The 14,118-nt window shown below is 37.7% G+C and overlaps 2 protein-coding genes across 3 annotated transcripts; both read left to right on the forward strand.

Moving 5' to 3' along the window:
* Positions 1-907: 907 nt before the first annotated feature.
* LOC122659755 (patatin-like protein 2) lies at positions 908-12,341 on the forward strand. Of its 2 annotated transcripts, none has more exons than XM_043854881.1 (7): positions 908-912; positions 10,306-10,487; positions 10,802-10,988; positions 11,082-11,243; positions 11,358-11,660; positions 11,796-11,971; positions 12,237-12,341. In XM_043854881.1, the coding sequence occupies exons 2-7, from the start codon at positions 10,387-10,389 to the stop codon at positions 12,307-12,309; spliced, it is 1,002 nt and encodes a 333-aa protein (XP_043710816.1). In that variant the 5' UTR covers positions 908-912; positions 10,306-10,386; the 3' UTR covers positions 12,310-12,341. The 2 variants fall into 2 exon arrangements, with proteins under 2 accessions (XP_043710816.1, XP_043710815.1); XM_043854880.1 differs by lacking the exon at positions 908-912 and adding an exon at positions 10,011-10,191.
* On the forward strand, positions 4,262-6,413 carry LOC122659756 (patatin-like protein 2). The gene is made up of 7 exons (XM_043854882.1): positions 4,262-4,415; positions 4,588-4,769; positions 4,888-5,074; positions 5,176-5,337; positions 5,456-5,758; positions 5,848-6,023; positions 6,316-6,413. Exons 1-7 carry the CDS (start codon positions 4,275-4,277, stop codon positions 6,386-6,388), a joined length of 1,224 nt encoding a protein of 407 aa, XP_043710817.1. The 5' UTR covers positions 4,262-4,274; the 3' UTR covers positions 6,389-6,413.
* Positions 12,342-14,118: the final 1,777 nt, after the last annotated feature.

Genomic DNA, 14,118 nt, shown 5'->3' on the forward strand with positions numbered 1-14,118 from the left:
TAAGTTTGAAAATCTAACTCTATGATAATAAAAAAAAAACATGATCAATTGTGCAAATTTATTAAGATCTTAGGGCAATGGTAATATCATGGATAAGTTTGATACACAAAATGGCTTAAGGATCAAAATAACCAAAATTACGAAAATGCCCCCAGAAGGTAAAATGCATGAAAGACTCATGAAAAAGAAAAATTATGCTCAAGACATGCTTATGAAAGTTAAAACATCCAAATAAGGTGATAGAAACCTTTCCAGGACCTTAAACATGATTTAGTCGCAAAATGACCAAAATACCCCTAAGGGCAAAGTGGTAAAAATGCTAGAACAAGAACTTTTAAGTTATTTCAGGCATTTGATATGTAATTAAACATCCTGAAATTACTAAACATGTCGAGTAAGACTACTGGATGGCACAATGGGCTTGCATTTGGAAAATTACCAAAATGCCCCTGAGGGCAAGGCTGACTTTTTGCACATGGTTATGATTCATGGTGGGCATGTATGCATATGAAAACATTATAAAAAAACTTGAAACAGATTTTAATGCTTAGAAATACATATTTTTTTAATGTTTTTCTTGGATTTTCACAACAAATAGAAAAATGACATCTACGTCCCTAACATGGTAGGGAACACTTATGAAAATGATCAAACATTCATGTCAGTGATTAATGATCCCATAAAATCAATCCTGATGAAATATGTATCCCATAATTCTTTTTGTGAATTTATATGCATTTATACTATTTTTAATATTTTCTGAAATGCTAAAAAGAAGGGAAAACAAAGAAAAATACAAAATCCCCATCACAGATCCGAATTGGATCAAACCAAAGTCCACACCCACTAATGAAAACATGATATTTAACATGGTTGGAATGATTTTGTCAAAATGCCCACCCACAGCTTCAGGTTTCATAAAACTCTAAAATACTCATAGGGGCAAAAATGTCACATAAAACATGATTTAGAGCTCTGGAAAATTAATGGACATCAAGAATAATGGTAAACATCATCCATGAAAATTTCATAATTTCATCACTCTTGTGTTATTTTTGAAGATTTTTTAACTGAAAACAGCCTCTTTTAACTAAAGAAAATCAAAAGAAATACAAAAAAAATAAATAAAAATATATAAAAACTACCCTTGAAGTGAGGAAGTGTCTGGGCTCAGTTTACATATCCTTGGATGTCCGGAATAATCTCTGGAAGGCACCGAAAGCCACTCCAAGTGTGTTTGTCTGGAATGGTAAGAGTGGTGAACAAGGGTTATTTGAGGAATTTTATATGTCTATGGAAGTATGATATGAGGATGTCTCTAGCATGTATGAGTTCGTTCACAATGATAATTTTTTCATGAATTTTATCGGTGTCTTACCTCTCCAAATGACCTACTATTTATAGGAGAAAATCCATTCGAGGAAATGTCTCAAAGACCCTTGGGGCCTTAATGGCAGGGGATAAGGTGGGTGGGCAGCTGGGGCTGGCAGGCATGACTTTGGGGTGCCTAGGCCGGTGCAGCCAAGACTTTGGCTGGCACATGCAGGTGGGCATGGGGCCAAACCCATGTGGGGGTGGTTGGTGGGCCTAGTGTGGCTCCCAAAGGGTTGGCCTTGGCTCAGCCAGGCTGGGTTGGCTCGGGTTGGTCTGATTGGGTCAATCCGGTCTGACCTGGGTCAGTCAACATTTTTTTCTTCTTCAAAAGATTCCATTTTAAGGGTCCACATTCAAGCATTGATATCTCCCAATCCGTGTGGCCGATTTTGATGCACCATATATCACCGCGAAGGTCTCAACACGTACTTTCCATCCGTGTGATAGATATGGCCGGATTTTGCATAAAAGTGGCACGGATTTTGAGGAAAACACATAAATGGTGTTTCACACCGATCAAAGTCCAAATGATACCGGAATTACATGAAATTTTACGTGTAAGCACAGTATGATTACATAAAGTTATCCAAATTGTTTCAGGTCACATCGGGTGGCTCGGATACCAAGAACCATGCTAGGGGCAAAACGGTCATTTTCATAAAAATTATCCGATTTGGCCGAAACTTTTCGTGAAAGCTTAATATGACCAAATAAGGTCATCCACAATGTTTTGGGCCAAATCAGGCATTCCAGATACCGAGAATCAGGCCAGGGGTAAGACAGTCATTTTGACAAAAAGGCGTCAGATTGGAGTGAAATTTCACATGTGGGCTTAAAATGGTTAAACAAGGCTATCCTAGGGATTTGGGCTCTACTTGGGACAGTTTGGTTATAAAAAGTGGGGTAAGGGTAAATTGATAATTTTCTACCATTTGATCACCACGCAAGCCAGTCGAGCTTTAATCATCATCGCCGAGTCACACTTCCAAGGTGCCACAATTCAGCGTCTACAGGTGTCTACTTCTACCACGTGGCAAATTGGATTGGACTAAACTTTTATGGATAAGTGTGGATAGTCAAAAATCTGTATTCGACTCATGTTTGTAGCTGTTGAAGGGGAATCCATATTCGAAAAATCGGTTTTCCAAAACTATCTGAAACCATTCAAAAGATAATGGAATGTAGATATTTCAATTTCAAACCAGATATTATCTGATCTGTTTAAGTCTGATTATAAAAATATGATTAAATAATAATTTTATGAATAATATTTATGATACTAAAATACCCTTATCAAATTCACAGTATATTAAAATTAATTTAACAAGAAATGAAATAAAGAAAAGACTCATGATGACATCAATGTAATTTCCTATATGACACTTCAACATCAATCCTAGTGGGGGTAGTGGATTCAACTTTTCACCTTCTTTGTTTCTCGAATTTTCGTTGTCTCCAATTTTTCGCTTTTAAGCACAGACACTGAAACGCCGCTCTCTCCAGACTCAAAACTTAATAGAGATTTAAGTGGATAGTTGAAAATCCGTATTTGATTCATATTCCTATCCACTTAGGGGAATGTATTTGAAAAATCAGTTTCCACAAGCTATCTAAATCCATTTGAAAGCTAATCGGATGTGGATACGTATTGTGTTATATTCGATTCAAATTCAATCAATTTACATCTATATGAAGAAAAATTATCTCCTCTAGTTCCCTGCCCGACCCAGTTCCTCAGTTCCTCTAGGGGGTGGTGGACTCCACCTGGGCAGAGTATTTAGGTAGGGGTAGGGTGGTCATTCCAGCCCCTTCTATTCGAGGAACTTGGGAACTGGACCGGGCAGAGAACTGGAGGGGATAAAGATGCCCATATGAATAAGTAGAAACCAAAATCCCCTACTCACATGTCAAGTTTTAACGCAAACAAAATTAGCTATATGATGAAATAAAAAAAAGGGAAGCAATTTTCTGTATGGGAGTGCGGTCTACGCCAACACTCCCATGTGTCTATCTGTCTCCTCCTTAAAACAAGGGGGTAGAGGTGTCTTTTCACATGAGGAGGAGAGAGCTAGACTCATGGAAGTGCTGGCGTAGGCCACACTCCCAAGAGATCTTTTTCCTTAAAAAAATTCTTAGAATTCACCAAGGGATTACTGAGAAGGTACATGGACATATATGGGAAGATACAACATTATAGGAAGGGCTAATGATCTGTTTGCCTATAGAGTATAGATAATGAAAGAAGACGACTTACAACTAGAATATATAATACGATGGATAAGTCTATGGATGGCAAATGATATATCACCATAAGACCGAATCAAACAGGTACTATAGGCTTTAGGTACGAGAAAAAAAACGAGGTATCTTATTGGTTCGTGCCCTTCTCGTCAACTCTCCCAAATCCAAACTCCGAGTAAATAAGGTAAGATACTTTGACTGGCAACTTCGCAGAGGAAAGTGTGTTAGCCCAAGTGGAAGTGGTCATCGTTCAACGTTCAAAACTCAAAAAGTCTTGCTTGGATAGCCTTTTATCCAATTAAACAGAATCTTCTACCTGAAAATTAGAATTCCTACCATTATTCTAAAATCAAAAGTCCAAAATGGCCTTTCTTGGACTTCTTCATCGCCGACTATACCTGTACGTGCCAAATCAATCTTTCCATAAATTCGTGTTGGGTTCCTTCCTTCATCCTCTCTCTCATCATCAAAGCAAAGCAAAGCAAAGATCGATCATCGATTATAAATACTCCATTGCATGCCCATTCTCTTCCTACCCATCCTTCTATCAAATCCCTTCTTACTACAAATTATAAAGATTGTAATATCTGAAGAAGCTAGCTCTTGAGCATTAATCCACACCACTTTCTCACATATTATATTCTCTGAATCAATTCCTTATGGAGAGAAACTCATCATCTCTTCTTCAGATACAACCTCCCACTTTTGGAGACCTAATTACCATTCTCAGTATTGATGGAGGAGGTATAAGAGGGATCATTCCAGCTACCATTCTTGAGTTCCTCGAATCGCAACTTCAGGTGTCTTTTTAAGTCCTAACCACATTTCACAATAATAAACTACTCTATCCATGCATGTACCCAGTACCTATATGGTTTTTATTAGTATTTTGGATCAAGCACTTATCGCTACACTAAAATCATAATGGTAGAATTATCTTATTTTATTATTATTATTTTTTTGATGTGCCAGGAATTGGATGGTGAGGATGCAAGACTTGCCGACTATTTTGATGTGATTGCAGGGACCAGTACGGGTGGTCTTGTGACAGCTATGTTAACAGCTCCAGATGATAAGAATCGTCCTCTCTTTGCTGCCAAAGATATCAAGCCCTTCTACCTTGATCACTGCCCTAAAATTTTCCCACAGGATAGGTATCAAATGAAATGAAATAATAAATATTAATTAGTTTACTTCATTGATGTGTCTCCAAAGTACAACAGGCTAGAAGAGCTAAATCCTTCTCATTCTTTCTCTTCTACTCAATCACAGGGGCATGTTTGCTTCCATTGGAAAACTGTTCAAAACTATGACAGGACCCAAGTATGATGGGAAGTATCTTCATAGCGTTATAAGGGAGAAGCTAGGAGAAAGGAGATTGAATCAAACCCTAACCTCTGTTGTCATTCCCACCTTTGATATCAAGAACCTCCAGCCTACCATCTTCTCCACCTATGAGGTTTCTTTCACTCTCTCTCTCTCTCACTTGTTAGTTTCAGTAGGTTATAGGTATAACAAAAGATTCATTTCTCACCTAGAAAATATATTCTTCTCATGCAGGTTAGCCATGATCCCACAATGAATGCTAAACTTTCAGATATATGTATTGGAACCTCTGCAGCTCCAACATACCTTCCAACCTATTACTTCAAGAATGAAGATAAAGATGGGAATGTAAGAGAATTCAACCTCACTGATGGTGGTGTAGCTGCTAATAATCCGGTAATTTCATCTCTGAAAACCTTCTTGTTTTGAGTTTTATTTTTTTCCCCAAACATCATATTTGGTAAATGGTGAAGTTAATTATAAGCTAATGGATTTTTGTCCATACTGGTTATAGGCTTTGTGTGCAATTGGTGAAATCACCAAGCAGGTAACTAAGAAAAATCCAGATTTCTTCCCTATCAAACCCATGGACTATGGCAGATTTCTTGTCATCTCCATTGGAACTGGTGTAGCAAAGATAGAACAAAGATACAATGCTATTGATGCAGCAAAATGGGGTTCTATGGGATGGTTATTTAATGATGGCTCAACTCCATTAGTGGATGTGTTCTCTCAAGCAAGTGGAGACATGGTTGATCTCCATCTTGGTGTTGTCTTTCAAGCTTTACACTCTGAAGATAATTACCTAAGGATTCAGGTAATTAAACAGATAACTTTATTCTTAGATGAATTATTACTAACTATGAATTAGTACTAATTTTGCTCTTCGATTCGATGGAAATTCAGGATGATACATTAACTGGGACAGTATCTTCAGTTGATATTTCTACCCAAGAAAACTTGAACAATCTTGTGAAGGCTGGTGAGGAGTTACTGAATAAACCAGTTTCAAGGGTGAATTTAGAGTCTGGTAACACTGAACCTGTTAAAAATGGTGTTACCAATGCAGAGACTCTTAAAAAGTAAGTCATCTTTCATGTTTTTTTTAATAATCCCACATCGAGTATAAGAGCCACAAGAGGACACCCCATTTTAAACCAATTGGTTTTGAGATGGAAACTTAATATGGTATCAGAGATGGTACATTGGGCCTCCGTCAATGATGGGCCATGGTCCACCCATGAAAGCAGAGCCCACAAGAGGCCACCCAACTTTGAATCAATTGGTTTTAAAATGGAAGCTTAATATTGATCACCATTTGATCACATCTCTTTAAAGTATTGATTGATTGATTATCTTCTTTGTTATGAACAGGTTTGCAAAATTGCTCTCCAATGAAAGGAAGCTTCGTGAGCAAAGATCACCCAACACTAAAGTTTGGAAATAATTGGTGCCATACAAGTTAATGATATCATCACCACAAAATACTAAGTTTGGTGGCTAGATGTGAAGGATTAGCTTTATTTTGCATGCTTGGATTATTATTGTATTGGTTCCTTGTTATGTTGTAGTTTTTTAGTTCTTTTCTGAATTAGAGATTTTGTAAAAGTTGAGTAGAATCTCAACGATTCTTTATTCATTAATTTGTAGGAAAAAAAAAAAAAACTTGTTATTTGAAATAAAGCATTTTTCATTTGAATTGTAGAATCTTGCTTGTCCATCAAAATGTTTTACCATATATAGAGTTTTCTTATACATTAAATGAAGTTATGAACGCACACGAAATCCAGATTTTCGGGTACCCGTTTCGTTGTCCTTGGAATGGACCATATCCTATTTCCGGAGCACCCCTTTCCATAATCATTTGGAGAAATGACAAGAAAAAAAAAATGGTCAATGTCCTCCATAGCATTCCAACACAAGCAAAAATAATTAGAGATAATAAACAAATCTTTGAGGAGGATGGAATCCAATATACAACATTAATTACCACTGCCAAGGGTCCTTCTAGAAATTAGATGCAAGTGATCCCAAACCCGAGCAAGATCCGAGGAAGTGGCAGGAGGACCCGGATTCCATACACCATTGGAGAGAATGGTGGACACCAAAGCAAGCCTATCTGAGCCTGCAACATATCTAATCCGGTCACCAAAAACTAAGAGGAGAACCCCACAGGAGTGTTAATTGTCCAACCATAATTGGGTATCAGATCCATTATCAATCTAATTTTTTATAACCTTCAAAGCAATAGGTCTAAACTTTAGGAGCTTCCTTCAGGTCCAAGGAGCATCAGAAGCACAAGAAACAGTCCAAATAGAATATAACTTGAGATATCTGGAGTAAATCCATTTAACCCAAATGTTGTTTTTTCTTATCAACAATTCTCTATATGAGCTTTAAGAGGTTAATATGATTCACTTCTTTCATCTTCCTCAAAACCAAATCCCCTTCTTTCTTAGGGAGATAGACTATAGCCCACCCGTTAATGTGTAAGAAATTATTATTATCATTCCCCTACAAGAGAAATGCACTCATAATTCGAATTTTAATCTTCTCCAATTCCCTAAAATGTGCAGTGCGGCAATGCGGGGTGGAGATGTCGATATTTGTCAGCTCGGACATCCAATTGTCCGAGCTCATTGACTTCCATTTTGTTTTTCTTCTTGAGCTCGACGCCATTGGATGTCCAAGCTGTCAAGTGTTGACATCTCCACCAACTATAGCACTGCACGTACACTTTCAAGGAATGGAAGAGGATTATTTTATCTTATAAGTCATAAGGGATTTAATATTTGGAAAAAGGTTTGGCATGCTGCTAGCGTGGGAAGGAATCTGCATGCTACCACCAATTAGTGGTCTGAAAAAGATATCAAATCCATATAGACCCCATACTTTCTAAATAGATAAAAAGGGAGAAAAGACTGGGCACACCGCCAATGTACCATAAGCTAGGGCCCTCTGTGTTTATCTCTCTTCCTCCTTGGCCTACCCGGCTACCCCTCCTGCATGATGCTCATTCCTATGCCTCCATTGGTGCCACCTGTTACCTCACTGCACATGGGCGGTGTACCTATTTCCCTCCCAAAGAAAAATAATAATAATAAATAAATAAATAAAACTATTATTGACCATGGAGTTGAATTCCGTGCGTCCATGGTTGTTGGATCCATATCTAATGGTCTTATAACTTAATTAAACTCAACCAACTTTCCTCTTTTTTGGTAACATCTCAACTAACTTTCTAAATTAACTTCTTCCCCCCCTCCAAAAAAAGAAACAAGGATGCATGAACCACCAGAAGTCAGATATCAATCTGATCAGCTTAATGCACCAGCGGAGAAATCACTACAAAGAATCTTAACACGCAATCAGCAGAGAAGATAAGGATGGAAATCATCCTTCTCATAATTTACACTGTTTCAAAAAGACTCCGGGATAGGATCCCTTTGCAATATCTGGAAAAATATCTCCTGATTCCCTGACCGGTACAGTTCCCCTAGTGTTTATAATAAGAGGAGGTGGACCCCACTCGGGCAGAGTGTTCGGTTAGGAATGGAATGGTCATTGCGCCCCCTTGGTAGGGAACCTCAGGAATTGTATTGTACAGGGAATTGCAGGGGATAGAGATCCTGCAGTATCCTACATTCCTACCTACATCTTTTTAAGAGCTTCCTTTTTCTAACCGATCGAGTTGAAGAATAAGATTATTGGTTTTCAATCTTGACCGGGGGCAAGTGGGTGACCACCAAACCCGGATGGTACATAAGAATGATATGAAATTCAAAAATCATATTTAAATTGATTTTCATCATCTTCATACTTTTTTTTGTTTGGTAAACATCATTTTCTTACCTAACTAATTAATTATAGGCCAAATGTTCTCTATACCGGGGCACAGGCTGCACCCAGAAAGATGAGGGTGGGTGAAATGACCATCCTGCCCCCTGAATGATAGACCCATGTGTCTAGGCATAGACTGCTCTGAGGCACAGAGAACATCAGCCCTTAATTATAATGTGCATACAATTGATTCAGAATTCTTGCATTTCACTTCAACATCAAAGGCCTTTCTCTGTTCTGTGAAAGCACAAAGAAAATGATGAAATTATCTTCATAGGAGATGTTAATGAAAATAAAATTAGAATTTTGTGAATAGTATAGATATCAAGATCCCTTACTTACATGTCATAAAAAAAGGACATACCCAGTGCACAAGACCGGCTTCCGCCACTATAGGGTATGGAGAGGAACATAATGTATGCACCTTACCCCCGGTTTGCAGAAAGGTTGTTTTCCAATCCTTGCTCACAGGTCAAGTTCAACCCAGATGGAATTAACCATATACAGCGAAACAAATCATTGAAAATATTAAGAATTTGACATATATGGACGCAAAGGACTACCAAGTTGGTACACATATAAATGGGGGCATCGTTATAGGAATCGGTATCAGGTATAGTATTAGTCTCAGTCGATACCGATACAATATTGATATGGATCAGCCCATATTGGTCTGGATTGGATGGTTTTCCCTATATTTTTTTTTTACATTTTTACCCTTAGCCCGTACCAGTATCGACATCTGCATCTACTGATACCGTACCATGGATGGATGACGGATCCTTGAAAAGAAAGAGACCTTTTTACTCTCGAAACTCCAATTAGATAAAAGGAAAGACACTTTGACGGGAAACTTCCTCTGTAGAAAGTCTTAACACAAGTTTCCATCGTTCCAAAATTTAAAACTTTGAAGTCTTGCTTGGATAGCCTTGTGTCCAATAAAACATAGTCTTGATCTCCATGGAAATTATCATTACTACAATTACTGGAGAGCTTCTTGGACTACTCTAGAGCTGGTTGTACGTGCCATGAGAAAAATGAAAAACAAATTTGTCTTACCAGACATTCTTGGTTGGTTCCTCTTTCTACTCTCATCATCAAAGCAAGAAAATATTATAAATACTTTACATTGGTTCTCATCCCTAAATCCTTCAATCGAATCCCTCCCTGCTCACTACACATAAATAAGTTCTTTTTGGAGCTCTTGAGCCTTAATCTCTTCTTACTCTATTCAATCTCACATTTTCCTTTTCTCTGAATCAATTCCTTATGGAGAGAAAACCAACACCCTTTCTTCAGATACGACCTCCCACCTTTGGAGACGTAGTTACTGTTCTCAGCATTGATGGAGGAGGAATAAGAGGGATCATTCCAGCAACCATTCTTGAGTTCCTCGAGTCGCAGCTTCAGGTTTCTTTGTCTAAACCACATTTCATAAGCTTGTTAGTCTTTTGGATCAAATGTTTATCGTTACACTAAAATCAATTGGTGACAGTGAGGGTGCAACTTTATTTCCTTATGCAGGAATTGGATGGTGAGGATGCAAGACTTGCAGACTACTTTGACGTGATTGCAGGGACCAGTACCGGTGGTCTTGTGACGGCTATGCTGACAGCTCCAGATGATAACAATCGTCCTCTGTTTGCTGCTAAAGATATCAAGCCCTTCTACCTTGAAAACTGCCCTAAGATTTTCCCACAGGATAGGTATCAAATAATATAGAAAATACTACTTAGTTTACACCATTGATGTGTCTCCAAACCTAGTTGAACTTTTATCCTCTCAAGTGCAGTGCACTGCAAAAGTCCATCCGACGGTGGCCAAGAACATGTTCTTGAATTTTAGAGGTGAACAGGTGCACTGCCCACCATCGGATACACTTTAAGGTGCATTGGGTAATGCACCACATTTGAGAGGATAAATTGACGAATTTTTATCCTCTCAAGTGAGTTAAATAGAACTTATCTAATGACCGAAGAGCTAAATCCTCCTCATCTTTTCTCTTTCTACTCAATCACAGAGGCCTGTTTGCTTCGATGGCAAAGCTGTTCAGAATGATGACAGGACCCAAGTATGATGGGAAGTATCTTCATAGCATTATAAGGAAGAAGCTAGGAGAAAGGAGATTGAACCAAACCCTAACCTCTATTGTCATTCCCACGTTTGATATCAAGAAACTCCAGCCTACCATGTTCTCCAGCTATAAGGTCTCTCTCTCTCTGTCTCTCTCTCTCTCTCTCTCACACACACACACACACATTTTAAATAAACCTTGAGAGACTAACTTTCTTCTTATGCAGGTTAGCAAAGATCCCACAATGAATGCTAAACTTTCAGACATATGTATTGGCACATTTGCAGCTCCAACATACCTTCCAACCTATTACTTCAAGAACAAAGATAAAGATGGAAATGTAAGAGAATTCAACCTCACTGATGGTGGTGTAGCTGCTAATAATCCGGTAATTTCATTCCTGAAAATTAAATCTTCTTGTACATTGTGAATGAAGTTAATTATAGCAATAAAAATGAAGTTTACATAAGCTAATTATGGATTTTCACCCAAATGGTTCTAGGCATTGGTTGCAATTGCTGAAATCACTAAGCAAGTCTCAAAGAAAAATCCAGATTTCTTCCCTACTAAGCCCATGGACTATGATCGATTTTTAGTCATCTCCATAGGAACTGGTGCAGCAAAGATAGAAGAAAAATACAAAGCTAATGTGGCAGCCAAGTGGGGTGCTATAGAATGGTTATTTAATGATGGTTCAACTCCATTAGTGGATGTTTTCTCCCAAGCAAGTGGAGACATGGTTGATTTCCACCTTGGTGTGGTCTTTCAAGCTTTGCACTCTGAAGAAAATTACCTAAGAATTCAGGTGATTGAACAGAACACTTCTTCTTAGATAGTCTAACTTGAGTTGCAACCTTTTTTTTACTTGGAATTAAAGATCACTAATCTGTAGTTTATACTTCCATGAATTACTGACTATGTTCTTCCTATGGAAATTCAGGATGATGCATTAACTGGGACTGTTTCTTCAGTTGATATTGCTACTCAAGAAAACTTGAACAATCTTGTTAAGGCCGGCGAAGAATTACTGAATAAACAAGTTTCCAGGGTGAATTTAGAGACTGGTCTCACTGAACCTGTTAAAAATGGTGTTACTAATGCAGAGGCCCTTAAAAAGTAAGGCACATTTCATGTCTTTCTCATCATTTTGTTTTTGTGAAATTATATCAACATTGATGATCCCATCTTGTGTTTGTTAGGGATTTGAGCAGAATTCATCCTTAAAAGTTAGCTTTTAAGGAAAGGGTGTCCAAGTGCCTATAAGTTTTTATATTGGGCTACTTACCATCCCATATGGGATTATTACTTCTGCCTTCCGCGTGGAACCCCAACAGTAAACTTACAGTATTTATTGATTGGTTATCATCTTTGTTACTAACAGGTTTGCGAAATTGCTCTCGAATGAAAGGAAACTTCGTCAACAAAGATCACCCCAAACTAAAGTTGAGAAATAACTGGTGCCACATGCAAGTTTATAGTATCATTGCTGGAATAAAGTGCATGTTACATTCCGTGGCAAGCTATATGTGAATTCTTAGCTATTGCTTGGATTATCTTTGTAGTTTTTCTTCAGTGAATTTTAGTTTTTGAATTCTTTTGCAAGTTAGAGATTATGTAAAAGTTGAGATGAACCTCAACAAACATTTTTTCTTTAAAATGTGGAATCTTACTTGTCAATCAAAATTTATTACTATTGAGTTCCTATACACATAACTTCGACCTCTTAATTTTTTTGTTAATTATCTCGGCGACAAGCCTAATTAGATACTACACAGATTAAAAATAAAAAGTTTCAATACATATGCCATGCCACTTAAAATCATGCCGTCAAGCCTAAGAGAGGGGACCCCAACAAAAGATAAAAACTGAAAATCAAAAATCGATGATTCATCAAAAGTCAGAGAGAGGAAAAACAACCATAAATGATGATACATCAAAAAGTCAGGGGAGAGAGAGAGAGATCCCAACATGTAGCTAGATACCCATACCTCAAAGTGTCAGGGCTCACTAAATGAATTGATAGAAGCCTATTTTTTATCTCAAAAGTAACAGCTTCCCAGATCTGTTCTACAGTGTTCGACGAGAAAGTCCATCTTCTTTTATTTCTTTCCCGTCAAACATGATGAATCATACATAGCTTTAACAAGAAAACTTTACCAAAAAAAAACCTATAAGAAAGGATTAAGGAAAGCTTTGAGTCATTTTCACCACACAAAAACCAAAGCTTTAATTATTCAACCATACATTTCTGAAATCATCCTTATTCCTTTGCTTGTAACTTGTTCCTTTGTCACTAAAATTGAAGAGAGAAGATTGGTTTTGAATAATCTTGACCAGGGGGACCCACCAAACCCCAATGATGCATAAGAATGATATGAGATTCAGAAATCATGTGTAAATTGATTTTCATCCAGCTGGTACCTATCTAAGATGATATAACTGATAATTCTTGCAATTCAAACACAAATATAATTAACTAAAGAATAATGCCAAGAAAATAACAATCCTAGGTCTCTCAAACATCAAATTAAGGAGGAAAGAAGTAACCTGTGGGGCCCACCCTTTGGATAGACGAGCAAACCCAAGCCTATCTATTTAAGACGTACTCAACAATCCAACATGGACCAAGAAAGTCCAATGCCCATGAAAACCATAGAAACATCGTGCAATTGACCCCAAGAGGTAGCAGAAACAAGTTGAATTTTTTGGGTGTAAACACTACTCCGTGGAGTTATAATTGGTGATCTTGCCATCCCATTGGAGATGTCAATGAGAATCGAGTCTAACAAGGAAGTGACGAGGTGGCACAGGGGGACTAGGGGACTGAGCCGAACAGGGAACTAGAAGGGATAAAGATCCGAGTTAATACTGATCTCACGAAAAAGGGGGCATAATGACCACCCTACTCCTATCAGAATACTCTGCCAGGGTGGGGTCCACCCCCTCCCCCCGTCCCCCACTTTATTAGAAGGGCTGGGGAACTGGAGGAGATAATTTTCCATGTTAACTCACCCTTTGTGATCCTAATCTCAATATTATTAGTGTATTAAATGATCAAACCAATCATAAAAGTTACAAGAAAAGCATGTATGGAGCTGACAAGTTCAATATACTAAAGGATGCATCATGTTGTCACCAAAATAGTGAAGTGAGAAGATGTCTTTTGATTGCCCTTGTCTTATTTTTAAAAAGATATTTTAAAAATGGACTTTGTTCTTTAAAAATATTTGAAAATAATTTGAAGGACAAGAGAATATTAACTG

Source organism: Telopea speciosissima, chromosome 4, assembly GCF_018873765.1.
Source record: "Telopea speciosissima isolate NSW1024214 ecotype Mountain lineage chromosome 4, Tspe_v1, whole genome shotgun sequence".
NCBI lineage: Eukaryota > Viridiplantae > Streptophyta > Magnoliopsida > Proteales > Proteaceae > Telopea > Telopea speciosissima.

Excerpts from the sequence above, each read along its gene's own strand:
- LOC122659755 (XM_043854880.1), top strand. The coding sequence starts at position 10,051 with ATGGAGAGAAAACCAACACCCTTTCTTCAGATACGACCTCCCACCTTT. Across the intron at positions 10,488-10,801 it reads AAGATTTTCCCACAGGATAG|AGGCCTGTTTGCTTCGATGG; the intron begins GTATCAAATAAT and ends ACTCAATCACAG. Across the intron at positions 11,972-12,236 it reads AATGCAGAGGCCCTTAAAAA|GTTTGCGAAATTGCTCTCGA; the intron begins GTAAGGCACATT and ends TGTTACTAACAG.
- LOC122659756 (XM_043854882.1), top strand. The coding sequence starts at position 4,275 with ATGGAGAGAAACTCATCATCTCTTCTTCAGATACAACCTCCCACTTTT. Across the intron at positions 4,416-4,587 it reads TCCTCGAATCGCAACTTCAG|GAATTGGATGGTGAGGATGC; the intron begins GTGTCTTTTTAA and ends TTGATGTGCCAG. Across the intron at positions 5,759-5,847 it reads ATAATTACCTAAGGATTCAG|GATGATACATTAACTGGGAC; the intron begins GTAATTAAACAG and ends ATGGAAATTCAG.